The sequence below is a fragment of the Bombina bombina genome, chromosome 1 (genome assembly GCF_027579735.1).
Source record: "Bombina bombina isolate aBomBom1 chromosome 1, aBomBom1.pri, whole genome shotgun sequence".
Taxonomy (NCBI): Eukaryota; Metazoa; Chordata; class Amphibia; order Anura; family Bombinatoridae; genus Bombina; species Bombina bombina.
In genome coordinates this window covers 553,456,576-553,483,583 of record NC_069499.1, presented here as the reverse complement: position 1 = coordinate 553,483,583, position 27,008 = coordinate 553,456,576, and the positions used below count along the sequence as shown (strand labels likewise).

Here is a 27,008-nt window from a genome sequence, read left to right as displayed (position 1 = left end):
GGGAGGGAGACCAGCTGTCTCTGCTCCCGGGAAGGGGTTCTGCTGCTGGGGAGAGTTATCGACATCCGTCTCTCCCTGCAAGGAGTTCTGCTTACGGGGAGGGAGGACGACTATCTCCGCTCCCAGGGGATGGCTCTGCCTCTGGGGAGAGAGACTGACTGTCTCCTCTCCCGGCTCCTTGCTCAGCCGCATGGGGAGAGAGACCTACTGTCTCCTCCTCCCCCCAGGAAGGGGTTCTGCTTACAGAGAGGGAGGATGACTACCTCTGCTCCCAGGGGATGGCTCTGCTGCTGGGGAGAGAGACCGACTGTCTCTCTCTGGGAAGGGGGTTTCTACTGCTGGGGAGAGTTATCGGCATCCGTTTCTCCCTGGTTTACCAGAGCTGCTGCAAGGGCTGGGCAGAGGGCCGGTGGCTCTCTACCCTGTTGCCAGCGCTTCTGCTAGGGTGGCCCCCCAGGTCTCAAGACCATAAGCTCGGAGCCCGGCTGCTGATCGGGATCCAGCAGCCCTGGTTCCCTTTTTCTTTGTTGCCACTCCCCCACAGTCGAGTTCCATGAATCCCAGAGGGCTGCACCCCAGATCTGTATACCCCTGGCATGCTGCTTAACGAGATCTAGCAGCCTCTTGTATTCCTTGACCAGTGCCTCTTCCTGATCAATTATAAAATCCAGATTGTCTAGTAGCCAGGATTCCCTTCAAGAGATCCCAGCCAGTTCCTCTTGAGTCCAGAGATATCCTCCAGACCATGGTCCATCTCACTCCAAACTGTGGGTCCTCTGTCCTTTTTGTAAATAGCAATCCAGGGCTGCCAAAGCCCCTCTGTGGGGGAGCCATCCTCCAGCCTTCGCTGTGCTTGAATAGCGAGCCATTGGAGGGCCCGATAGCTGTCCTCCACCCACATCTCTTGCTGGACCAGTCTATGTAGAACAGATAGCCATTCCTTTTTTGGCTGTTTTCACAGGAAAGGCACTCTCACGGTCCGCCAAACCTGGAACCTCGTCTCATATGTGGGGAGGACTTTTCCATTGTCCCGCTCCTGTTGAAGAGCCTCCCACCAGAGGTCCGGCGGATCAGGTCCCTCTGTTCCAGCAGTCCTGTTGGTAAATAGGACTGTCCAGCTGGGCCAGCACCTCTGTATTCTCCTTAGAAATTCGACTTCCATTAGTTACCGGCTACTGTGGCCTTTCTCCTCTGTCAGCAGGAATCACGTGGAAGAAGCAGATCCCACCACTGCCAGCCAATGTGGCGTATACCCCGGCTACCCTGACTGGGTAGCTCCGCCAAAAGGGTCCTGCTTCCTCCCTGCCAACTCCAGCTATGTAGCTGGCAAGTGACCACAGCTTGTAGACACCCCTGATGCCCGACAGCACCAGTACTCAGGGTCCCACCCTGTGGCAGACTCCGGCTACCCAGACTAGGTAGCTCTGCCAGAGGGTCCTTCCTCTGCCTGGAAACAGGCTGCTATGTAGCCCAGGAAAGTGATTTTAGTTGGAGCCCACCCAAATAACTAGACATACTAGCATTCAGGTGAAACAGGAACTGACTTTATTGTAAATCATACACTCCTTTTATACACACAACTCATCTTGATAAGAACCTGGACAATCCCACAATTTTACCACCATTCCCACCCCTCCAGACCGACCGGCACCTCCATAGAAGCCACAGTCCCACAGAATCCCAGTACTTAACACATTTAGAAAAAAATAACAAGCAAACAAAAAGCTTCCAGAGATTGTGGTTGCTCTGAGGAGCCCAAAACCACTGAGAAACAACGGGGGGTGAGGCTGTAGGGGGGGTAGGGGTTTAACCCTTGCAGCCCGGTATCCGTGACAACTCCCCCCTTCCAGTTCGGCAGACCCAGCTAGATCCTTAACGGGTCAGCCTGGGGCTGTCCGACAGTGGCCCTCCACTTCTCGGATGATGGAGAAGGTTATCCATCTCCCCTGCGCTTGAGGCACCCTGGGGGTTTTCTGCTGGCATTTATCCCCTGCGCCCTGGGCGCAGGGATAGTCACCCGATGCAAAGTACCAAACAAGTTTCCCAAGGCCAGCTCCCAAACAATTGCTCTCCCACAAGTTCCAGTGTCTTTAAGTTCCCATGGCCATACTGCCCTCCCTCTGTGACACTCTGTTGAGTACTGGCTGACCCACCCACAACAAAGCCACTGCCGGTTTCCTGGCTGTATCTCAACCCCAAACTGTAGGTTGAGGTTGCACCTTGGTGGGGCAGGCAAGACTCAGGTGCCCAAACAGGTGACACCAATGCAGGGGCGAGTATCCAACAAAGCCATTGGCGGTTTCCTGGCTGTAGGTTGAAGTGCTCCTTGGTGGGGCAGGCAAAACTCGGGTGCCCAAACTTGTGAACCAACTGCATGAGCGGGTACCCCCCCTGGCCTGTCCCCTGTGAGAAATACGCGACAGGACAAGAAAAGGGTAGAGACCCTGCCAAGCTACTGAGGGGAGAGACCGTCTGTCTCTTCTCCCGAGAAGGAGATCTACCGCTGGGGAGGGAGGTCTGCTACCTCCACTTCATGGGAAACTGCTCTGCCGCTGGGGAGGGAGACCGGCTGTCTCTGCTCCCGTGAAGGGGTTCTGCTGCTGGGGATAGTTATCGACACCCATCTCTCCCTGCAAGGAGTTCTGCTTATGGGGAGGGAGGACGACTACCTCCGCTCCCAGGGGATGGCTCTGCCTCTGTCTCCTCTCCAGCTCCTGGCTCAGCTGCTGGGAAGAGAGACCGACTGTCTGCTTCTCCCAGGAAGGGTTTCTGCTTACGGGGAGGGAGGACGACTACCTCTGCTCCCAGGTTATGGCTCTGCTGCTGGGGAAGAGAGACTGACTGTCTCCTCTTCCGGCTCCTGGCTCTGCCGCTGGGGAGAGAGACCAACTGTCTACTCTCCCAGGAAGGGGTTCTACTGCTGGGGAGAGTTATCGACATCTGTTTCTCCCTGGTTTACCAGAGCTGCTGCAAAGGCGCAGAGGCCGGTGGCTCTCTACCATGTTGCCAGCGCTTCTGCTGGGGTGGCCCCCAGGTCCAAGACCATAAGCTCGGAGCCAGACTGCTGATCGGTATCCAGCAGCCCTGGTTCCCTTTTTCTTTATTGCCACTCCCCCACGGTCGAGCTCCATGAATCCAGAGGGCCTGCACCCCAGATCTGTATACCCCTGGCACGCTGCTTAACGAGATCTAGCAGCCTCTTGTATTCCTTGACCAGTGCCTCTTCTAAATCAATTATTAAAATCCAGATCATCTAGTAGCCAGGATTCCTCCAAGAGATCCAGCAGTTCCTCTTGGAGCCCAGAGATATCATCCAGACCCTGTTCCGTCTCACTCCCAAACTGTGGGTCCTCTGTCCTTTTTGTAAATAGCAATCCAGGGCTGCCAAAGCTCTCTGTGGGGGAGCCATCCTCCAGCCATCGCTGCGCTTGCATAGCGAGCAATTGAAGGGCCGTCCTCCACCCACATCTCTTGCTTGACCAGTCTATGTAGAACAGATAGCCATTCCTTTTTTGGCTGTTTTCCCAGGAAAGGCACTCTCACGGTCCGCCGAACCTGGAACCTCGTCTCATTGTGGGGAGGACCTTTCCATTGTCCCGCTCCTGTTGAAGAGCCTCCCACCAGAGGTCCCGGTGGATCAGGTCCCTCTGTTCCAGCACGTCCTGTTGGTAAATAGGACCGTCCAGCTGGGCCAGCACCTCCTGTATTCTCCTTAGAAATTCGACTTCCATAGTTACCGGCTACTGTGGCCCTTCTCCTCTGTCAGCAGGAATCACGTGGAAGAAGCAGATCCCACCGCTGCCTGCCAATGTGACGTATACACCGGCTACCCCGACTGGGTAGCTCCGACAAACAGGTCCTGCTTCCTCCCTGCCGACTGCAACTATGTAGCTGGCAAGTGACCACAGCCTGTAGACACCCCTGAAGCTCCCCTCCGATAATTCCCCAGCTCTTGCCCTCCCTAGGGGCTGCCAATCCACAAAAGAGCGGAGCTCTGGGGCAAAGGACTGCTGGAGTGACCAGGGGTAAAGTTAGCGGGTGTCCTGCTGTCCTGTGGCCGACCGGAAGTTCCAGGAGCCCGGCCAGCCTAGGAGAGTTTTCCCGGTCATAGACCAGCTCTTCTCTTAACACCTTTAGAACAAAAAAACAAGCAAACAAAAAGCTTCCAGAGATTGTGGTTGCTCTGAGGAGCCCAAAACCACTGAGAAACAACAGGGGTGAGGATGTAGGGGGGTATGGGTTTAACCCTTGCAACCGGTATCTGTGACAACTCCCCCTTTCCAGTCCGGCAGACCCGGCTAGATCCTTAACGGGTCAGCCTGGGGCTGTCCAATGATGGCCCTCCACTTCTCGGATGATGGAGAAGGTTTTCCCATCTCCCCTGCACTTGAGGCACCCTGGGGGTTTTCTGCTGGCATTTATCCCCTGCGCCCTGGGCGCAGGGATAGTCACCCGATGCAAAGTACTAAACAAGTTTGCCAAGGCTGGCTTTCCAAACAATTGCTCTCCCCACAAGTTCCAGTGTCTTTAAGTTCCATGGCCATACTGCCTCCCTCTGTGACACTCTGTTGAGTACCGGCTGACCCACCCACAAACAAAGCAGAGTGCCGGTTTCCCAGCTGTATCCCCAATCCTAGACTGTAGGTTGAGGTTGCACCTTGGTGTGGCAGGCAAGACTCAGGTGCCCAAATAGGTGGCACCAAATGCAGGGGCAGGTATCCAACAAAGCCATTGCCGGTTTCCTGGCTGTAGGTTGGAGTTGCTCCTTGGTGGGGCAGGCAAAACTCGGGTGCCCAAACTTGTGGCACCAACAGCACGAGCGGGTACCCCCTGGACTGCCCCCTGTGAGAAATACTCCGGGACAAGAAAAGGGTAGAGACCCTGCCAAGCTACTGAGTGGAGAGACCGTCTGTCTCTTCTCCCGAGAAGGAGCTCTACCGCTGGGGAGGGAGGTCTGCTATCTCCGCTCCATGGGAAACTGCTCTTCTGCTGGGGAGGGAGACCAGCTGTCTCTGCTCCTGGGAAGGGGTTCTGCTGCTGGGGAGAGTTATCGACATCCGTCTCTCCCTGCAAGGAGTTCTGCTTACGGGAGGGAGGACGACTATCTCCGCTCCCAGGGGATGGCTCTGCCTCTGGGGAGAGAGACTGACTGTCTCCTCTCCCGGCTCCTTGCTCAGCCGCTGGGGAGAGAGACCTACTGTCTCCTCTCCCAGGAAGGGGTTCTGCTTACAGAGAGGGAGGATGACTACCTCTGCTCCCAGGGGATGGCTCTGCTGCTGGGGAGAGAGACCGACTGTCTCCTCTCCTGGGAAGGGGTTCTACTGCTGGGGAGAGTTATCGGCATCCGTTTCTCCCTGGTTTACCAGAGCTGCTGCAAGGGCTGGGCAGAGGCCGGTGGCTCTCTACCCTGTTGCCAGCGCTTCTGCTAGGGTGGCCCCCAGGTCCAAGACCATAAGCTTGGAGCCAGGCTGCTGATCGGGATCCAGCAGCCCTGGTTCCCTTTTTCTTTGTTGCCACTCCCCCACAGTCGAGTTCCATGAATCCCAGAGGGCTGCACCCCAGATCTGTATACCCCTGGCATGCTGCTTAACGAGATCTAGCAGCCTCTTGTATTCCTTGACCAGTGCCTCTTCCTGATCAATTATAAAATCCAGATTGTCTAGTAGCCAGGATTCCTTCAAGAGATCCAGCAGTTCCTCTTGGAGTCCAGAGATATCCTCCAGACCCTGGTCCATCTCACTCCCAAACTGTGGGTCCTCTGTCCTTTTTGTAAATAGCAATCCAGGGCTGCCAAAGCCCTCTGTGGGGGAGCCATCCTCCAGCCTTCGCTGTGCTTGAATAGCGAGCCATTGGAGGGCCCGATAGCTGTCCTCCACCCACATCTCTTGCTGGACCAGTCTATGTAGAACAGATAGCCATTCCTTTTTTGGCTGTTTTCACAGGAAAGGCACTCTCACGGTCCGCCAAACCTGGAACCTCGTCTCATATGTGGGGAGGACTTTTCCATTGTCCCGCTCCTGTTGAAGAGCCTCCCACCAGAGGTCCCGGCGGATCAGGTCCCTCTGTTCCAGCACGTCCTGTTGGTAAATAGGACTGTCCAGCTGGGCCAGCACCTCCTGTATTCTCCTTAGAAATTCGACTTCCATAGTTACCGGCTACTGTGGCCTTTCTCCTCTGTCAGCAGGAATCACGTGGAAGAAGCAGATCCCACCACTGCCAGCCAATGTGGCGTATACCCCGGCTACCCTGACTGGGTAGCTCCGCCAAAAGGGTCCTGCTTCCTCCCTGCCGACTGCAGCTATGTAGCTGGCAAGTGACCACAGCTTGTAGACACCCCTGATGCCCGACAGCACCAGTACTCAGGGTCCCACCCTGTGGCAGACTCCGGCTACCCAGACTAGGTAGCTCTGCCAGAGGGTCCTTCCTCTGCCTGGAACAGGCTGCTATGTAGCCCAGGAAAGTGATTTTAGTTGGAGCCCACCCAAATAACTAGACATACTAGCATTCAGGTGAAACAGGAACTGACTTTATTGTAAATCATACACTCCTTTTATACACACAACTCATCTTGATAAGAACCTGGACAATCCCACAATTTTACCACCATTCCCACCCCTCCAGACCGACCGGCACCTCCATAGAAGCCACAGTCCCACAGAATCCCAGTACTTAACACATTTAGAAAAAAATAACAAGCAAACAAAAAGCTTCCAGAGATTGTAGTTGCTCTGAGGAGCCCAAAACCACTGAGAAACAACGGGGGTGAGGCTGTGGGGGGGGGGGGTAGGGGTTTAACCCTTGCAGCCCGGTATCCGTGACAACTCCCCCCCTTCCAGTTCGGCAGACCCAGCTAGATCCTTAACGGGTCAGCCTGGGGCTGTCCGACAGTGGCCCTCCACTTCTCGGATGATGGAGAAGGTTATCCCATCTCCCCTGCGCTTGAGGCACCCTGGGGGTTTTCTGCTGGCATTTATCCCCTGCGCCCTGGGCGCAGGGATAGTCACCCGATGCAAAGTACCAAACAAGTTTCCCAAGGCCAGCTCCCAAACAATTGCTCTCCCACAAGTTCCAGTGTCTTTAAGTTCCATGGCCATACTGCCTCCCTCTGTGACACTCTGTTGAGTACTGGCTGACCCACCCACAAACAAAGCCACTGCCGGTTTCCTGGCTGTATCTCAACCCCAAACTGTAGGTTGAGGTTGCACCTTGGTGGGGCAGGCAAGACTCAGGTGCCCAAACAGGTGACACCAAATGCAGGGGCGAGTATCCAACAAAGCCATTGGCGGTTTCCTGGCTGTAGGTTGAAGTTGCTCCTTGGTGGGGCAGGCAAAACTCGGGTGCCCAAACTTGTGGCACCAACTGCATGAGCGGGTACCCCCCTGGCCTGTCCCCTGTGAGAAATACGCGACAGGACAAGAAAAGGGTAGAGACCCTGCCAAGCTACTGAGGGGAGAGACCGTCTGTCTCTTCTCCCGAGAAGGAGATCTACCGCTGGGGAGGGAGGTCTGCTACCTCCACTTCATGGGAAACTGCTCTGCCGCTGGGGAGGGAGACCGGCTGTCTCTGCTCCCGGGAAGGGGTTCTGCTGCTGGGGATAGTTATCGACACCCATCTCTCCCTGCAAGGAGTTCTGCTTATGGGGAGGGAGGACGACTACCTCCGCTCCCAGGGGATGGCTCTGCCTCTGTCTCCTCTCCAGCTCCTGGCTCAGCTGCTGGGAAGAGAGACCGACTGTCTGCTCTCCCAGGAAGGGTTTCTGCTTACGGGGAGGGAGGACGACTACCTCTGCTCCCAGGTTATGGCTCTGCTGCTGGGGAGAGAGACTGACTGTCTCCTCTTCCGGCTCCTGGCTCTGCCGCTGGGGAGAGAGACCAACTGTCTACTCTCCCAGGAAGGGGTTCTACTGCTGGGGAGAGTTATCAACATCTGTTTCTCCCTGGTTTACCACAGCTGCTGCAAAGACGCAGAGGCCGGTGGCTCTCTACCATGTTGCCAGCGCTTCTGCTAGGGTGGCCCCCAGGTCCAAGACCATAAGCTCGGAGCCAGACTGCTGATCGGTATCCAGCAGCCCTGGTTCCCTTTTTCTTTATTGCCACTCCCCCACGGTCGAGCTCCATGAATCCCAGAGGGCTGCACCCCAGATCTGTATACCCCTGGCACGCTGCTTAACGAGATCTAGCAGCCTCTTGTATTCCTTGACCAGTGCCTCTTCCTAATCAATTATAAAATCCAGATCATCTAGTAGCCAGGATTCCTCCAAGAGATCCAGCAGTTCCTCTTGGAGCCCAGAGATATCATCCAGACCCTGTTCCGTCTCACTCCCAAACTGTGGGTCCTCTGTCCTTTTTGTAAATAGCAATCCAGGGCTGCCAAAGCTCTCTGTGGGGGAGCCATCCTCCAGCCATCGCTGCGCTTGCATAGCGAGCAATTGAAGGGCCGTCCTCCACCCACATCTCTTGCTTGACCAGTCTATGTAGAACAGATAGCCATTCCTTTTTTGGCTGTTTTCCCAGGAAAGGCACTCTCACGGTCCGCCGAACCTGGAACCTCGTCTCATTTGTGGGGAGGACCTTTCCATTGTCCCGCTCCTGTTGAAGAGCCTCCCACCAGAGGTCCCGGTGGATCAGGTCCCTCTGTTCCAGCACGTCCTGTTGGTAAATAGGACCGTCCAGCTGGGCCAGCACCTCCTGTATTCTCCTTAGAAATTCGACTTCCATAGTTACCGGCTACTGTGGCCCTTCTCCTCTGTCAGCAGGAATCACGTGGAAGAAGCAGATCCCACCGCTGCCTGCCAATGTGACGTATACACCGGCTACCCCGACTGGGTAGCTCCGACAAACAGGTCCTGCTTCCTCCCTGCCGACTGCAACTATGTAGCTGGCAAGTGACCACAGCCTGTAGACACCCCTGAAGCTCCCCTCCGATAATTCCCCAGCTCTTGCCCTCCCTAGGGGCTGCCAATCCACAAAAGAGCGGAGCTCTGGGGCAAAGGACTGCTGGAGTGACCAGGGGTAAAGTTAGCGGGTGTCCTGCTGTCCTGTGGCCGACCGGAAGTTCCAGGAGCCCGGCCAGCCTAGGAGAGTTTTCCCGGTCATAGACCAGCTCTTCTCTTAACACGTTTAGAACAAAAAAACAAGCAAACAAAAAGCTTCCAGAGATTGTGGTTGCTCTGAGGAGCCCAAAACCACTGAGAAACAACAGGGGTGAAGCTGTAGGGGGGTAGGAGTTTAACCCTTGCAGCCCAGTATCCGTGACACACATACATAAAGAAATATATGTATGTGTAAGATATATGGACCTTGGCTGCAGTGCGTTACAATTCGTAGACAATTCTGTAGATACGGGGAAGGCAACGTATGCTGTTATATTCCAGTGTTGAAATGCTTACACAATTTAGAATTGCCCACCAAGGGCTAGATTACAAACAGCACGCAAAATAACTGTTTCACTTGTGCGATAACTGCGCTAAAAGTAAAAAAATTAACGCAGCCGGTTTAATAAGCATAATACAAGTTGAGGGGAAAAAGTTAGCATGAGAACAAAAGTTTGATGCTCGCTAACTTTAGGACTTTGGATAACGTGACCACGCTACCTTATTCTCCCCATTGACTTCTATGGGATGCGCTTTAAAGAAAATCCTCGCAAGACCAACTGCGCTAAACCCGAAGTAAGTTACAAATTCTTTACATTTTAGAGTTCTTCACATAGAAGAAAATGTTCTTTTTAGTTTTAAATATATATTTCTATATATATGTATTTTAAAAAATAAAGCAAATGTTTTTGTTCTATGTGAAGAACATTTGAATTTCAAGTATTTCTATTAAAGACACAGAATTGAATTAAAATGATATTGCATGTTTCAAGGTTTTTGACTGTGAACGGCTCAAAAGTGTATGTGTAAATAAGTGTATTTATATCTTATACATGTATGTATGTGTGAACATACATAGTTACACATGTAAACACATAAATATACACATGTATTTACACACACACATATATATATATATATATTAATTAGATATTTTTATTAAAAAGTGTATATCTTGGTGTAATACTTTATTTTAATGTGTTTTGGATGTTTTCTTGTGCAATTTTTTTTAACACTTGCAGTTTACTTTAAGTCTAATTTCAAGCTAAATATTCTATCTCAATTTCGGCTTTCACTTGAGTGCAAGCTATAACTTTCATATTGTATTACCAGCGTAAATTAGCGTAGCCACAATATCCTTTGAAAGTAATGGTTGCGCTTGAGCGAAGTTGGCTGCGCTAATCCTTCTCTGGTTAACGCGCTTTACCATGGACTTGTAATATCAAAATTGTGCACTAATGGTAGAGTGGTCAAGCAAAACTGGTTATCGCACACAAGTTATCATTTGCGCATCACTTGTAATATGGCCATCAGTGCTTTAAAGCAATTTTGTCTAAAACATTTGTAACATATTCTGCACATTATTGTTCCTGATTTTATTATTAAAGTAATATGTTTTAATAAAATATATTGATGCTTAACTAAAATGTTTTGTACATGCTATTATAGTAGTTTATTTTTCTTTCATTGCAGTTGATGGAAGGTGACCATATAAAGGAGCTTATATTTCAAGGAGAGCGTATGAAATGGATAACACCTTCCAACTTCCAGGAATTACTGCAGTTGAAAGCTAAATATCCCAAGGCCCCACTTGTAGTAGGAAACACTACAGTAGGTAGGTATGAAAAGAACTGAAAATAGCACAAAACACCAGTTCTGAGAAGCACTGATCTAAGCTACCAGGAAGTTCTATAGCATCAGCAAAAGTTTCCATCTCACAACCAGTTGCACAATAAATTGATACGCTTTTGCGGCAAAAAAAAATCAAGTTTACTAGATACAACATATTGATCAAGAAAAAATGACTGTTAATGAAGGTGATTTATTAGCGACAATAGATGTCATTAGCGTTCATACGATTATTTCTCGTACACAAAGGGGTCAAATTATCAAACTCTATATGCTCCATAACTTGTCCGCCTGCTCTGAGGCGGCGGACAGAAATCAACCCGATCGAATTCGATCGGGTTGATTGACACCCCTTGTTAGCGGCTGATTGACCGCAAATCTGCAGGGGGCGGCATTGCACCAGCACTTCACAAGAACTGCTGGTTCAATGATAAATCATCATCGAAGTGCAGCGGACATGATACGCTACATTGTATCATATCCGCTCGCACATTAATAAATATACCCCAAGGACTTGAAGCTACCGGCTACTTTGTGTATTCTTTTCATATACTGGTTCACTAATTGAGTTGACACTTGAACTAGTCTGATTATGTCTCACCATACCTATTCTAGTACAACTTTTACCTATATTTGTTAGGGACAGTCATGGATTTAAATATGGTGCCTGTGTATTCCAAATAGTTTGAGGCACATTTTAAGGACGAATTTGTTTGGACTACAGTATACAAACCCATTACAGTGGTGATACATACATTTGGGTTGGGGAAGTACTCACTTCTAGATTATTTTAACTATTTTAACAACATCCCAGCAACTGTCAGGTTCAGAATAAACTACATCTCTGAGAATGTAACTTTTCTTGACTTAAAGGCACAGTCAAATTAAGCTTTAGTGATTCAGAAAGAGCATGTCATTTTAAACAACTTTACAATTTACTTCTGTGATCTAATTAGCTTCACTGTCCTGGTGTCCGTTGTTGAAAAGGATACCTAGGTAGGCTCAGAATCAGCAATGCCCTGCTGATTGGTGGCTGTACATATATGCCACTTGTCATTGTTTAGCCAGCTCCCAGTAGTACATCACTGCTCCTTTAACAAAGGATGAAGAAAAGTAGTTATAGCCTCCAAAATTATAAAAAACAACCTTCATGACTTCATATCAAGGTCCAATAAAAATTATTATATTCTTGGATCCTGATATGAAGTAATAAAGGTCCCTTTTTATAATTTTGGAGGCTGGAACCACTTTTCTTCTTTCTGCGTTTCGATGTGGCTAATCCAGGATTCCGAATCCGTGCCCTGAATAGTTAAGTGCTGTTTTCCACTATGGATTATATTACTTCAACAAAGGATACCAAGAGAATGGAAGTAAATTGAAAAGTTGTTTAAACTGTTTGCTCTCTCTGAATTATGAAAGAAAAAAATTGGATTTTATGTCAAAATGAAAAAAAAAAAAAGGAATTCTAACTTGAGGGTAATATTTGTCACCCCTGGCACTATTAAAGGCTATTTAAATAGGGTATATATATATATATATATATATATATATATATATATATATATATAAATATATATTTGAGCATTTGAGTTTGGCTTGAATATCCTTTTGTAATGTAGAGATACACTGTAGGGTTAATAATTTTATGAATTCACATGTTTGATTACTTTTATTGAGAAGAGCTAATGCTCCGGGAATCAGTGACCTCCTTTTTTTTTGTGCAAAATGTAAATTACAGATTATAGATTTTATCAGTAACCATAGGTTAATGGTTCATAACAAACCCTAAAGGCCAGATTACAAGTGGAGCTGTATAGTAACTACCGTATAATCTGTAGATTTCCTACATGAAATGTATCCATGCCTTATTCTTCCTTATTTTCATCAAAAAGAGTTGGCAACCCTAGATTTAAGTGTAATGCAAGAGAGCAAAAGAGAAACTTTTGAAGAAGGTATAATGTGTTTCTGTAAAACAAATTTTAATTTCAGTCATATTTATTCCCCTTTAATAAATGGAAATCATGGAGGCTGAGTAGTATATAAAAATGAGAATACAGTTGACAAATGATATACACTTAAATAGACATAAAACCTAAAAAAAATATTTCATGATTCAGATAGATCATGCAATTTTAAACAACTTCCCAAATTAATTATATTATCTAATTTGATTCATTCTTGTTGTATCCTTTGTTGAAAAGAATACCTAGGTAGGCTCAAGATCAACAATGCTTTACTGGGAGCCAACTACTGATTGGTGGCTGCACATATATGCCTCTTGTAATTGGCTCCCAGTAGTGCATTATTGATCCTTCAACAAAGAATACTAAGAGAACAAAGCACTTTTGATAATAAAAGTAAACTGGAAAGTTGTTTAAAATTGTATGATCTATCTAAATTATGAAAGAAAAATTAGGGGTTTCATATTTTGGACCAGTAAATACAGTAGATTTGCATAATCAACAAATGCATGATAAAAAGACAATTCAATAGCACTTAAGGGGATATTTATCAAGCCGTCAACCGCAAATACGCTGGAATTCCGCAGCGTAATTGTGGCAAGCTTGATTCAACCTAGTTATCAAAGCCTACAGACCGGCAAAAGTTGAAATCTGTGACCTAACATACGATCCGCCGGTCTCAATCCGACACAGATCGATGCTTACGTCATTACAGATGTTCCGAATACACATTCGGCACTATTTGGAACTTTTTCACTATTTGGAAAGTTATCAAATAGTTAACAGGTATGCTCACGGCTATTCCGGCCCAGCATACCTGGTTTTAAATCCGCCACCCTGGAGGCCGTGGATGTCGTAGGAATCAATGGGAGTCTGAAAGCAGCGAAAGTTTATGTTCGATGCTGCCAGATATCCCATTGATTTCTATGGTTGAAAACAAGTTATGTTTACACCTAGCACCCTAACATAAGCCCCGAGTCTAAACACCCCTAATCTGCCGCCCCCACATCGCCGCCACCTACATAATGTAATTAACCCCTATCCCGCCGCTCCTGGACCCCACCGCCACTAAATAAAGTTATTAACCCCTATCCCGCCGCTCCCGGACCCCGCGGCCATCTAAATAAATGTATTAACCCCTAAACCCCTGGCCTCCCACATCACTACTATTAACTTAACCTATTAACCCCTAAACCGCCAGCCCCCCACATCGCCATAAACTAAATTAAGCTATTAACCCCTAAACCGAACAACCTGCTAACTTTACATTAAAATTACAACATCCCTATCTTATAATAAATTAAAAATTACCTTTAGAATTAAAATAAACTATATTAAACTATGAATTAACCTACCCTAACTATTATAATAAAATTACATTAAACTAGCAATTAAATTAACTATATTACATGTTAAAAAAAACCTTAACCCTACTCAAATTATTTAAGTCTACTATTAAAAATTCCTAAGTAACAAAAAACCCCCACTAAGTTACAAAAACAAACACTAAGTTAAAAAAAAAACACAGTATCAAAAATAAAATGGAATTACACCTAATCTAATAGCCCTATCAAAATAAAAAAGCCCCCCCAAAAATAAAACCTCACATAGCCTACAATAAACTACCAAGGGCCTTTTGCGGGGGAATTGCCCCCAAAAACAGCTCTTTTACTTTTAAAAAAAATACAAACACCCCCCAACGGTAAAACCCACCACCCAAGCAACCAACCCCCCCAAATTAAAAGCCAATCTAAAAAACCTAAGCTCCCCATTGCCCTGAAAATGGCATTTGTATGGGCATTGCCCTTAAAAGGGCAATTAGCTCTTTTACCTGCCCAGACCCTACTCTAAATTCAAAACCCACCCAAAAAAACCTTAAATAAACCTAACACTAACCCCCAATGATCCACTTACAGTTTTTGAAGTTCTGCTTGAAGGATCCATCCAGCTGGCAAGAAGTGTTCATCCGGGCGGCCTCTTCTATCTTCATCCATCCGGCGAAGTCTTCATCTATGCGGCCTCTTCTATTTTCATCCATCCGGCGTGGAGCGGGTCCATCCTGAAGACATCCGCACGGAGATCCTCTTCAATACGGTCACCGCCGTAAACTGGAACTTGAATACAAGTGACGTCATCCTTGCATTCCTATTGGCTGAAAGGTTCAAATCAGCCAGTAGGATTAGAGCTGCTTAAATCCTATTGGCTGTTCCAATCAGCCAATAGGATTTGAGCAGCTCTCATCCTATTGGCTGTTCCAATCAGCCAATAGGATGAGAACTCTAATCCTGTTGGCTGATTGGAACCTTTCAGCCAATAGGAATGCAAGGGACGCCATCTTGGATGACGTCACTTGCATTCAAGTTCCAGTTTACGGCGGCGACCGTATTGAAGAGGAGCTCCGCGCCGGATGTCTTCAAGATTGACCCACTCCACACCGGATGGATGAAGATAGAAGAGGCCGCATGGATGAAGACTTCGCCGGATGGATGATAATGGAAGAGGCCGCCCAGATGAAGACTTCTTGCTGGCTGGATGGATTCTTAAAGCGGAACTTCAAAAACTGTAAGTGGATCGTTGGGGGTTAGTGTTTATTTAAGGTTTTTTTGGGTGGGTTTTATTATTATAGTATGGTCTGGGCAGGTAAAAGAGCTAAATGCCCTTTTAAGGGCAATGCCCATTCAAATGCCCTTTTCAGAGCAATGGGGAGCTTAGGTTTTTTTAGATAGGCTTTTTATTTGGGTGGTTGGTTGGTTGGGTGGTGGGTTTTACTGTTAAGGGTATTTGTATTTTTTTTTACAGGTAAAAGAGCTGATTTCTTTGGGGCAATGCCCCGCAAAAGTCCTTTTTAAGGGGCCATTGGTAGTTTTATAGTAGGCTAGGGTTTTTTTATTTTGGGGGGGCTTTTTTATTTTGATAGGGCTATTAGATTAGATGTAATTCGGTTTTATTTTTGATACTGTGGTTTGTTTGTTTTTTTAACTTAGTGTTTGTTTTTGTAACTTAGTGTTTTTTTTGTAATTTATTAATTTTTAATAGTAGATTTAAATAATTTGAGGAGGTTAGGATTTTTTAATATGTAATATAGTTAATTTAATTGCTAGTTTAATGTAATTTTAGTATAATAGGGTAGGTTAATTAATAGTTTAATATAGTTTATTTTAATTCTAAAGGTAAGTTTTAATTTATTATAAGATAGGGATGTTGTAATTTTAATGTAAAGTTAGCAGGTTGTTAGGTTTAGGGGTTAATAGCATTATTTAGTTTATGGCGATGAGGGGGGCTGGCGGTTTAGGGGTTAATAGGTTAAAGGGACACTCAATCAAAATTAAACTTTCATTAATCAGATAGAGCATGCCATTTTAAACAACTTTCCAATTTACTTCCATTAACTAAATGTGCACAGTCTTTTTATATTTAAACTTTTTGAGTCACCAGCTCATACTGAGCATGTGCAAGAATAAGTGTGTATGCATTTGTGAATGGCTGATGGCTGTCACATGGTACGTGTATGCATTTGTGATTGGCTGATGGCTGTCACATGGTACAGGGGGAGTGGAAAAATACATAATTTTTAAAATTGTCCGAAAAAAAATCTACTACTCATGTGAAGTTCAGACTAAGTGCTATTGCATTGTCTTGTTATCTTTCATTTGTTGATTATGCAAATCTACTGTGTTGACTGGTCCTTTAAGTTAATGGTAATGATGTGGGAGGCCAGAGGTTTAGGGGTTAATACGTTATTTTGGTGGCGGCAGGGTCAGAGAGTGGTGGGATAGGGGTTAATACGTTTATTTAGGTGGCGGCGGGGTCCGGGAGCAGCAGAATAAGGGTTAATACATTTATTTAGGTGGCGGCGGGGTACGGGAGTGGCGGAATAGGGGTTAATACATTTATTTAGTGGCGGTGGAGTCCGGGAGCGGCGGGATAGGAGTTAATAACTTTATTAAAGTTGCGGGGGTGACCGGGAGCGGCGGGATAGGGGTTAAACATTTTAGTATAGTGGCGACGTTTAGTGACAGGATATAAATAAAGTTGGGAAAAAGCCGAATAACAGCGAGATCGATGACTGTTAGTTAACAAAACTCGGATGCTCATCGCCCCGTACTTGGTGCGCGGCTTTTTTTTATAAATAAGGAGAATGTATTCAGGTCTGCGGCCACGATGTTAGGCGAGTGTATTGGTGCCGGTGAATGCAGAATAGTTGAGGTTTTGATAAATATCCCACTTAGTCTGAACTTCAAATGGGTTGTAGATTTTTTTCCATTTTTTTCCACAAATGCATATACGTATATGCTGTGAATTCTTGCACATGCTCAGTAGGAGCTGGGGCCTCAAAAAGTGAAAATATAAAAAGACTGTGCATATTTTGTTAATGGAAGTCAATTGGAAAGTTGTTTTAAATTCAATGCTCTATCTGAATCATGAAAGTTTAATTTTGACTTGAATGTCCCTTTAAGCTTCACTAATATTCAATGAAACAGCTGAGCAGTATCATTTATTTGCCCATTTCTATAAAAAAAGACAGTAAGAGTTTTTTTTAACATTTTCAGTAAAGTTATGGAGTTTTATAGGAGTGATTTATTGCATGGCTTATATCTTAAAATGATATAAACTATTAGTAGTAGTATGCACTTAAAGGGACACTAAGCACAATTTTTTTTTTAATGATTCAGAGTATGCAATTTTAAGCAACTTTCTAATTTACTCGTACTATAAATTTTTCTTCGTTCTCTTGCTATCTTTATTTAAAGCTTAGGAGCCAGCCCATTTTAGGTTCAGCACCCTGGATAGCACTTGCTTATTGGTAGCTACATTTAGCAAACCAATAAGCAAGCATAACCCAGGTTCTTAACCAAAAATGAGCCGGCTCTTAAGCTTTACATTCCTGCTTTTTAAGTAAAGATAGCAAGAGAACAAAGCAAAAATGATAATAGGAGTAAATTATAAAGGAAATTTGCTTAAAATTGCATGCTCTATCTGATTTATTAAAGAAAAAAATGTGGGTTTAGTGTCCCTTTAATTTGCCAGAAGATTTGAATTGTAAGGAAATACAATAACAGATAACAGACAATAAAAGCTTAGGCATGTTTTATTAACCACATCAGATAGCTTCCAGGGTCTCTAAAATCTGATGGGGATCCAACAGAAAAACAAAAATGACAAAAATGCAGAGCATAGAAAGTTTAGTTGTGTTCAGTTGCCTATTGCAGCAGAGAGAGTGCAGCTAGAACTATACACTGCTAAGTTTAATAAAATCAGGCACAAGGTTATACAATTTGTCATTTATTTTTTGATGCAGGTCCTGAAATGAAATTTCGAGGTGTTTATCACCCAGTGATTATTTACCCTGCAAGAATTTTGGATCTTAATTTTGTTACAGAGAATGAGAGTGGTGAGTTGCTAACTTTCCTCCCCTAAATATGACACATTACTTTTTTTCTATACAGTTTTAGTTCTTTGCATGTGTTGTACACTTTGGATCTGTTTCAGGAATCACAGTTGGGGCAGCCTGCAGCCTATCTGAACTTAAAGAAACACTTCAGGAAGCTGTGTCTCGCCTGTCTGAGGAGAAAACCAAACTGTACCGGGCCCTTCTGCAACAGCTGAGAACCCTTGGAGGACCACAGATAAGGAACACAGCTGTATGTTTAAACACAAATGAGCACTGTATATGTGCACAAGCAAATCTAAAGTAATCACCTGTCAAATCTCTTCCAGTCACTAGGAGGGAACATTATAAGTCGATCACCAACATCAGATCTGAATCCAGTTCTGGCTGCAGGGAGCTGCATCCTTAATCTTGCATCAACAGGTAATTTGTAAGGGCCTGTTAATGGGAAACTACTATGTTTTATGATCTGGTTTACATAGAAGTCTATATTATATTCTGCCTAAAGGGACATCATACCCATTTTTCGTAAATTTGTGATTTAGACAGCGCATGCAATTTTAAACAACTTTTCAATTTTCTTAATTTAACTAATTTGTTCCTTTAAAAGTCCTGGCCTATTTATTTTTTAAAGCAGTTTTATACACACTCACAAAATGCTATTGTTGCAAGTGCATGTTATGTGTGACATTAAACATTGTAAGTGTGCTGTGTTTTGAGCTTTAAGACTTTTTTGTAATTTTTATATTTTTTTTAGTTTTTTTTTGTTACTTTAGTTTTAGAAATTAATTTGTGCTAAGGCCCAGATTACCAGTGGAGAGCTATTGATAGTGCACGGTGACACACACATCTATACTTACATTTGTGCTTTCACTAGAGGGAAATCGTCACATTTCTTTGGATGAGTCGTACTTTCTTGGAACTGGAATCTCACTCCTTAAACCTGAAGAGATCCTGGTATCTGTTCATATACCTTATTCTAAGAAGGTATGTCAGTACAGTTATATTGCATAAATGTATGTGCGTTTCTGTGTGTATATTTGTGTGTGTGTGTGTGTGTGCTTGTGCATGTGCGTTTATGTGTGTGCGCTTATGTGTGCACGCTTATGTGTGTGTGTGCTTGTGGGTATGCATGTGTGTGTGCGCACATGTGTGTGCATGTGTTTATTAGGATCTCTTTACCTCATCTTTTCCAGCTTATTGCCACAAATCTCATGTGAAATCTCACAAATCAAATGTGAACCACTAGTACTACGGAAAAACAATAATTCTAAACGCAACACTTAAATATTTTCATGTCTATTTTGTTATGGTATTTATTCTTGATGGATAGAACAAAATTTGTCTCAAAAATACAAAAGATGGGCTGGCAAGGGGCATCTGGGGTGTACAGAATTTCCCCATAAACCTTGATTTAGCTGAAATATGATGTATGAAGTATGTGTTATCATACAGTTGTGTACCACTGAGGAAAAAAGGTTTGTATATTTCAAATATAAAAGGACAATAAACTCAACATATTTTTGTCAACCATATGAAAGACCACAATGTATCCCCTTTACCCGAAGGACGTACAGTATATATCTGTCATGCAATACTTTGCCTATTGTACCGCATGACGTATATATATGTCTGAGCTACAGGAAGATCAAGCAGTCTCGGCTGTAAAGTTACAGTTCCCGAGCTCCCGGCATCTGCCTGCATATGGAACCGGAACACGATCGGTTTCATAAGAAAGCAGATGCCAGATCGTTATAGACGGTGATACTGTATGTGTCATCCTCTGTAGTGATCATCTGCTGGTGTTGGAGGAAAACCGGGAGACGAATGGGTAGTCCAGCAGAGTAGGGGGAGGGAGGGTGAGAGAGTGGGATGGCCCTACTCTGCAGAAAAATAAATAATGGGAGAGGTAGGGATGGGGAGATACACCACAGAAAAAAATGTGGGATGGTGTGTGGGGGGCCCTAGACAACGGTCATTCGGAGGGGGGGGAGGTTGGGGGACTACTAAACACAAAAAAGATCACTACATTGCAGAAAAAAATATATATTTAAAATGATAATGAGGGAGGGAAGAGAGGTGTTTGGGAGGGATAAGGTAGGGGTCAGTGGATGGGAGGTGTCAGATGGGAGTGTAATCTCTACACTAAGGCCCAAAGTTATCAAGGTCTGGCGGACCTGATCCGACACTGTGAATCAGGTCCACCAGACGTCGCTGAATACGACGAGCAATACGTTTGCCGTATTCAGCATTGCACCAGCAGCTCACAAGAGCTGCTGGTGCAACGCCGCCCCCTGCAGACTCGCGGCCAATAGGCCACCAGCAGGGGGTGTAAATCAAGCCGATCGTACTCGATTGGGTTAATTTCCGGTGATGACTGTCCGCCTGCTCAGAGCAGGCGGACAGGTTATGGAGCAGCGGTCTTTGTGACCGCTGCTTCATAACTGCTGTTTCTGGGGCATCAAGCTCCATTCTGAGCTTGATAAATATGCCCCTAAAGCTTAAATTAACTTTACAAACTAATTAACCCCATTTACTGGCAGGAATAATAAAAGTGTGGTGCACAGCTGCAATTAGTGGAATTCTAATTTCCAAAAAACAATGTCAAAGCAATGTATGTCTGCTATTTCTGAACAAAGGGGATCCCAGAGAAGCTTTTACAATAATTTATATATGATCACATTTGGAGGTGAAATGGTGTCATGAAATATACCAAAATGGGCTAGATCAATACCTTGGGTTCTCTACTTAAAAATATATATATAGTTTTGACAGGTAAATAAAAAAAAATATTTCTGTTTAAATAGAGTGATAGAAAAAATGCTAAAAAAATCTTCGGTATTTTGGGCATGTTCTTCTCTGAAAGTCCCGGTAGCGAGAAGTTTAAGCATTGTATAAATGTAAATGTTAGCATGAAAATGTGTGTGCACACCTGGTTCATGGAATAGAAGCTTATAAGTAAAACTCCCACATATCTATTGGTTGACAGTTACACCCGTCAATAACATAAGAATAAAAATTGTTTATTTTGCAACACAAAAAATACATTAAAATACTTTCTTATATATGAAAGAGAACAAAATGTCCCTTTATGTAGTTGAATAAAGCTATCTCATACTATGATTAACCATAATGCTTCTGAAACAGATCTACTTAAAAGTGATCACAATGTACTTAAATGTGTTTATAGATTTATTTTTCTATCCTGTGCTAAATCTTGTTTTATGTATAGGTTATACAGTTAGATCATTACCATGGGAATAAATCTCTAAAATAATTTATTATCATAGGAATACTAATGTTTTTAGTGGAAAGAACCCTACAAAAAAAAAAAAACATAGTTCATACAATCTGACAATAGTTTCCCTCCCTTTTAGAACAGATCATATTTAATCACAAAACCGTTCTCACAGGTATAATATTCTATAGTCCAAATAATAACTAGAAATGAATACAAGTTGTATCTGTTGGTATGGAGATACCTTTATGATGTAAGTAGCTTAAATGCCTTGAATTTCCAGTTCTTAGTAATTGTTAACAGACCAGTAGGTGAAGGAAGAAAAACCTGAGCTGCTAAATATTTGGATATTTTTGCCTGGAAATGTATATTTTGAAATTTGCCAAATATGATCATGTAGCTAAAACTTTTAAATATAATTGTATTGTAAAAGTACCTTGTTAGTAAGTTTGTTCTGCTTGTATTTTATGTAGCATCTACTCCCTCCATGTAGCTTATTATATAAAGTCAATCACAGAAAGCATACCGTGGTAGGTAATGTTATAAGTAACATGCATGGCACTCCCACTGTGGTTACGGAACCACCAACATCACTTTGACAGCTAGCACTATGCATAAGTAATAGGCAAGTAGAATAGGAGAAGAATGCTGTGTCACATAGTTGTTTTCCTTGCCCTGTTTCTAACCCATACTGTAAACAGAATAAAAATAAGGAGCATGTTTTTTCCTCCTTAAATTCATTGTTACAAGCCCCTATTGGCTTATAGTACACAAAGGAATACACACCACAAACTAAATATTAATTTATTGGTGGTTGACAGTGTTGTCTTTTAATGATAAACAGGATTTCAGTTACGTTTTTTTATGATTATTATGATTATGATGTCCCATTAAAAACCTCTAAACTCTTAACAAATAGCAGAAACTAATTCCTACAGCTCAGATAATTTATCTCATGCTCCTCTATCTTAGATGATTTATCTCATGCTCCTCTAGCTCAAATGATTTATCTCATGCTCCTCTAGCTCAAATGATTTATCTCATGCTCCTCTAGCTCAGGTGATTTATCTCATGCTCCTCTAGCTCAAATGATTTATCTCATGCTCCTCTAGCTCAAATGATTTATCTCATGCCCCTCTTGCTCAGATGATTTATCTCATGCTCCTCTAGCTCAGATGATTTATCTCATGCTCCTCTAGCTCAAATCATTTATCTCATGCTCCTCTAGCTCAGATGATTTATCTAATGCCCCTCTAGCTCAAATGATTTATCTCATGCTCCTCTAGCTCAAATGATTTATCTCATGCTCCTCTAGCTCAGGTGATTTATCTCATGCTCCTCTAGCTCAAATGATTTATCTCATGCTCCTCTAGCTCAGGTGATTTATCTCATGCTCCTCTAGCTCAAATGATTTATCTCATGCTCCTCTAGCTCAAATGATTTATCTCATGCTCCTCTAGCTCAAATTATTTATCTCATGCTCCTCTAGCTCAAATGATTTATCTCATGCTCCTCTAGCTCAAATGATTTATCTCATGCTCCTCTAGCTCAGATGATTTATCTCATGCTCCTCTAGCTCAGATGATTTATCTAATGCCCCTCTAGCACAGATGATTTAACTCATACCCCTCTAGCTCAGATGATTTATCTCATACCCCTCTAGCTCAGATAATTTATCTCATGCCCCTCTAGCTCAGATGATTTATCTCATGCTCCTCTAGCTCAGATGATTTATCTCATGCTCCTCTAGCTCAGATGATTTATCTCATGCTCCTCTAGCTCAGATGATTTATCTCATGCTCCTCTAGCTCAAATGATTTATCTCATGCTCCTCTAGCTCAAATGATTTATCTCATGCTCCTCTAGCTCAGGTGATTTATCTCATGCTCCTCTAGCTCAAATGATTTATCTCATGCTCCTCTAGCTCAGGTGATTTATCTCATGCTCCTCTAGCTCAGGTGATTTATCTCATGCTCCTCTAGCTCAAATGATTTATCTCATGCTCCTCTAGCTCAAATGATTTATCTCATGCTCCTCTAGCTCAAATGATTTATCTCATGCCCCTCTAGCTCAGATGATTTATCTCATGCTCCTCTAGCTCAGATGATTTATCTCATGCTCCTCTAGCTCAAATGATTTATCTCATGCTCCTCTAGCTCAAATGATTTATCTCATGCTCCTCTAGCTCAGGTGATTTATCTGATGCTCCTCTAGCTCAAATGATTTATCTCATGCTCCTCTAGCTCAAATGATTTATCTCATGCCCCTCTAGCTCAGATGATTTATCTCATGCTCCTCTAGCTCAGATGATTTATCTCATGCTCCTCTAGCTCAGGTGATTTATCTCATGCTCCTCTAGCTCAAATGATTTATCTCATGCTCCTCTAGCTCAAATGATTTATCTCATGCTCCTCTAGCTCAAATGATTTATCTCATGCTCCTCTAGCTCAAATGATTTATCTCATGCTCCTCTAGCTCAAATGATTTATCTCATGCTCCTCTAGCTCAGATGATTTATCTCATGCTCCTCTAGCTCAGATGATTTATCTAATGCCCCTCTAGCACAGATGATTTAACTCATACCCCTCTAGCTCAGATGATTTATCTCATACCCCTCTAGCTCAGATAATTTATCTCATGCCCCTCTAGCTCAGATGATTTATCTCATGCTCCTCTAGCTCAAATGATTTATCTCATGCTCCTCTAGCTCAGATGATTTATCTCATGCTCCTCTAGCTCAGATGATTTATCTCATGCTCCTCTAGCTCAAATGATTTATCTCATGCTCCTCTAGCTCAAATGATTTATCTCATGCTCCTCTAGCTCAGGTGATTTATCTCATGCTCCTCTAGCTCAAATGATTTATCTCATGCTCCTCTAGCTCAGGTGATTTATCTCATGCTCCTCTAGCTCAGATGATTTATCTCATGCTCCTCTAGCTCAAATGATTTATCTCATGCTCCTCTAGCTCAAATGATTTATCTCATGCTCCTCTAGCTCAAATGATTTATCTCATGCCCCTCTAGCTCAGATGATTTATCTCATGCTCCTCTAGCTCAGATGATTTATCTCATGCTCCTCTAGCTCAAATGATTTATCTCATGCTCCTCTAGCTCAAATGATTTATCTCATGCTCCTCTAGCTCAGGTGATTTATCTGATGCTCCTCTAGCTCAAATGATTTATCTCATGCTCCTCTAGCTCAAATGATTTATCTCATGCCCCTCTAGCTCAGATGATTTATCTCATGCTCCTCTAGCTCAGATGATTTATCTCATGCTCCTCTAGCTCAGGTGATTTATCTCATGCTCCTCTAGCTCAAATGATTTATCTCATGCTCCTCTAGCTCAAATGATTTATCTCATGCTCCTCTAGCTCAAATGATTTATCTCATGCTCCTCTAGCTCAAATGATTTATCTCATGCTCCTCTAGCTCAGATGATTTATCTCATGCTCCTCTAGCTCAGATGATTTATCTAATGCCCCTCTAGCACAGATGATTTAACTCATACCCCTCTAGCTCAGATGATTTATCTCATACCCCTCTAGCTCAGATAATTTATCTCATGCCCCTCTAGCTCAGATGATTTATCTCATGCTCCTCTAGCTCAGATGATTTATCTCATGCTCCTCTAGCTCAGATGATTTATCTCATGCTCCTCTAGCTCAGATGATTTATCTCATGCTCCTCTAGCTCAAATGATTTATCTCATGCTCCTCTAGCTCAAATGATTTATCTCATGCTCCTCTAGCTCAGGTGATTTATCTCATGCTCCTCTAGCTCAAATGATTTATCTCATGCTCCTCTAGCTCAGGTGATTTATCTCATGCTCCTCTAGCTCAGGTGATTTATCTCATGCTCCTCTAGCTCAAATGATTTATCTCATGCTCCTCTAGCTCAAATGATTTATCTCATGCTCCTCTAGCTCAAATGATTTATCTCATGCCCCTCTAGCTCAGATGATTTATCTCATGCTCCTCTAGCTCAGATGATTTATCTCATGCTCCTCTAGCTCAAATGATTTATCTCATGCTCCTCTAGCTCAAATGATTTATCTCATGCTCCTCTAGCTCAGGTGATTTATCTGATGCTCCTCTAGCTCAAATGATTTATCTCATGCTCCTCTAGCTCAAATGATTTATCTCATGCCCCTCTAGCTCAGATGATTTATCTCATGCTCCTCTAGCTCAGATGATTTATCTCATGCTCCTCTAGCTCAAATGATTTATCTCATGCTCCTCTAGCTCAGATGATTTATCTAATGCCCCTCTAGCACAGATGATTTAACTCATACCCCTCTAGCTCAGATGATTTATCTCATACCCCTCTAGCTCAGATGATTTATCTCATGCTCCTCTAGCTCAGATGATTTATCTCATGCTCCTCTAGCTCAGATAATTTATCGCATGCCCCTCTAGCTCAGACGATTTATCTCATGCCCCTCTAGCTCAGATAATTTATCTCATGCCCCTCTAGCTCAGACGATTTATCTCATGCCCCTCTAGCTCAGATAATTTATCTCATGCCCCTCTAGCTCAGATGATTTATCTCATGCTCCTCTAGCTCAGATGATTTATCTCATGCTCCTCTAGCTCAAATGATTTATCTCATGCTCCTCTAGCTCAAATGATTTATCTCATGCTCCTCTAGTACAAGTGATTTATCTCATGCTCCTCTAGCTCAAATGATTTATCTCTTGCTCCTCTAGCTCAGGTGATTTATCTCATGCTCCTCTAGCTCAAATTATTTATCTCATGCTCCTATAGCTCAAATGATTTATCTCATGCTCCTCTAGCTCAAATGATTTATCTCATGCCCCTCTAGCTCAGATGATTTATCTCATGCTCCTCTAGCTCAGATGATTTATCTCATGCTCCTCTAGCTCAGATAATTTATCTCATGCCCCTCTAGCTCAGATGATTTATCTCATGCCCCTCTAGCTCAGATAATTTATCTCATGCCCCTCTAGCTCAGATAATTTATCTCATGCCCCTCTAGCTCAGATGATTTATCTCATGCTCCTCTAGCTCAGATGATTTATCTCATGCTCCTCTAGCTCAGATGATTTATCTAATGCCCCTCTAGCACAGATGATTTAACTCATACCCCTCTAGCTCAGATGATTTATCTCATACCCCTCTAGCTCAGATGATTTATCTCATGCTCCTCTAGCTCAGATGATTTATCTCATGCTCCTCTAGTTCAGATGATTTATCTCATGCCCCTCTAGCTCAGATGATTTATCTCATACCCCTCTAGCTCAGATGATTTATCTCATGCCCCTCTAGCTCAGATCATTTATCTCATACCCCTCTAGCTCAGATGATTTATCTCATACCCCTCTAGCTCAGATGATTTAGCTCATGCTCCTCTATCTCAGATGATTTATCTCATGCCCCTCTAGCTCAGATGATTTATCTCATACCCCTCTAGCTCAGATGATTTATCTTATACCCCTCTAGCTCAGATGATTTATCTCATACCCCTCTAGCTCAGATGATTTATCTCATGCTCCTCTAGCTCAGATGATTTATCTCATGCCCCTCTAGCTCAGATGATTTATCTCATGCCCCTCTAGCTCAGATTATTTATCTCATACCCCTCTAGCTCAGATGATTTATCTCATGCCCCTCTAGCTCAGATGATTTATCTCATACCCCTATAGCTCAGATGATTTATCTCATGCTCCTCTAGCTCAGA

General features: G+C 43.9%; 1 protein-coding gene across 1 annotated transcript in view; it reads left to right on the top strand.

The window, feature by feature from the left end:
• Positions 1-27,008, top strand: part of LOC128645614 (aldehyde oxidase-like) — a 196,049-nt gene that overhangs the window by 43,612 nt on the left and 125,429 nt on the right. Inside the window, 5 exon segments of the mRNA XM_053698721.1 lie at positions 10,565-10,706; positions 17,981-18,073; positions 18,172-18,323; positions 18,400-18,493; positions 18,948-19,057. Coding sequence (XP_053554696.1) covers positions 10,565-10,706; positions 17,981-18,073; positions 18,172-18,323; positions 18,400-18,493; positions 18,948-19,057 — 591 coding nt within the window.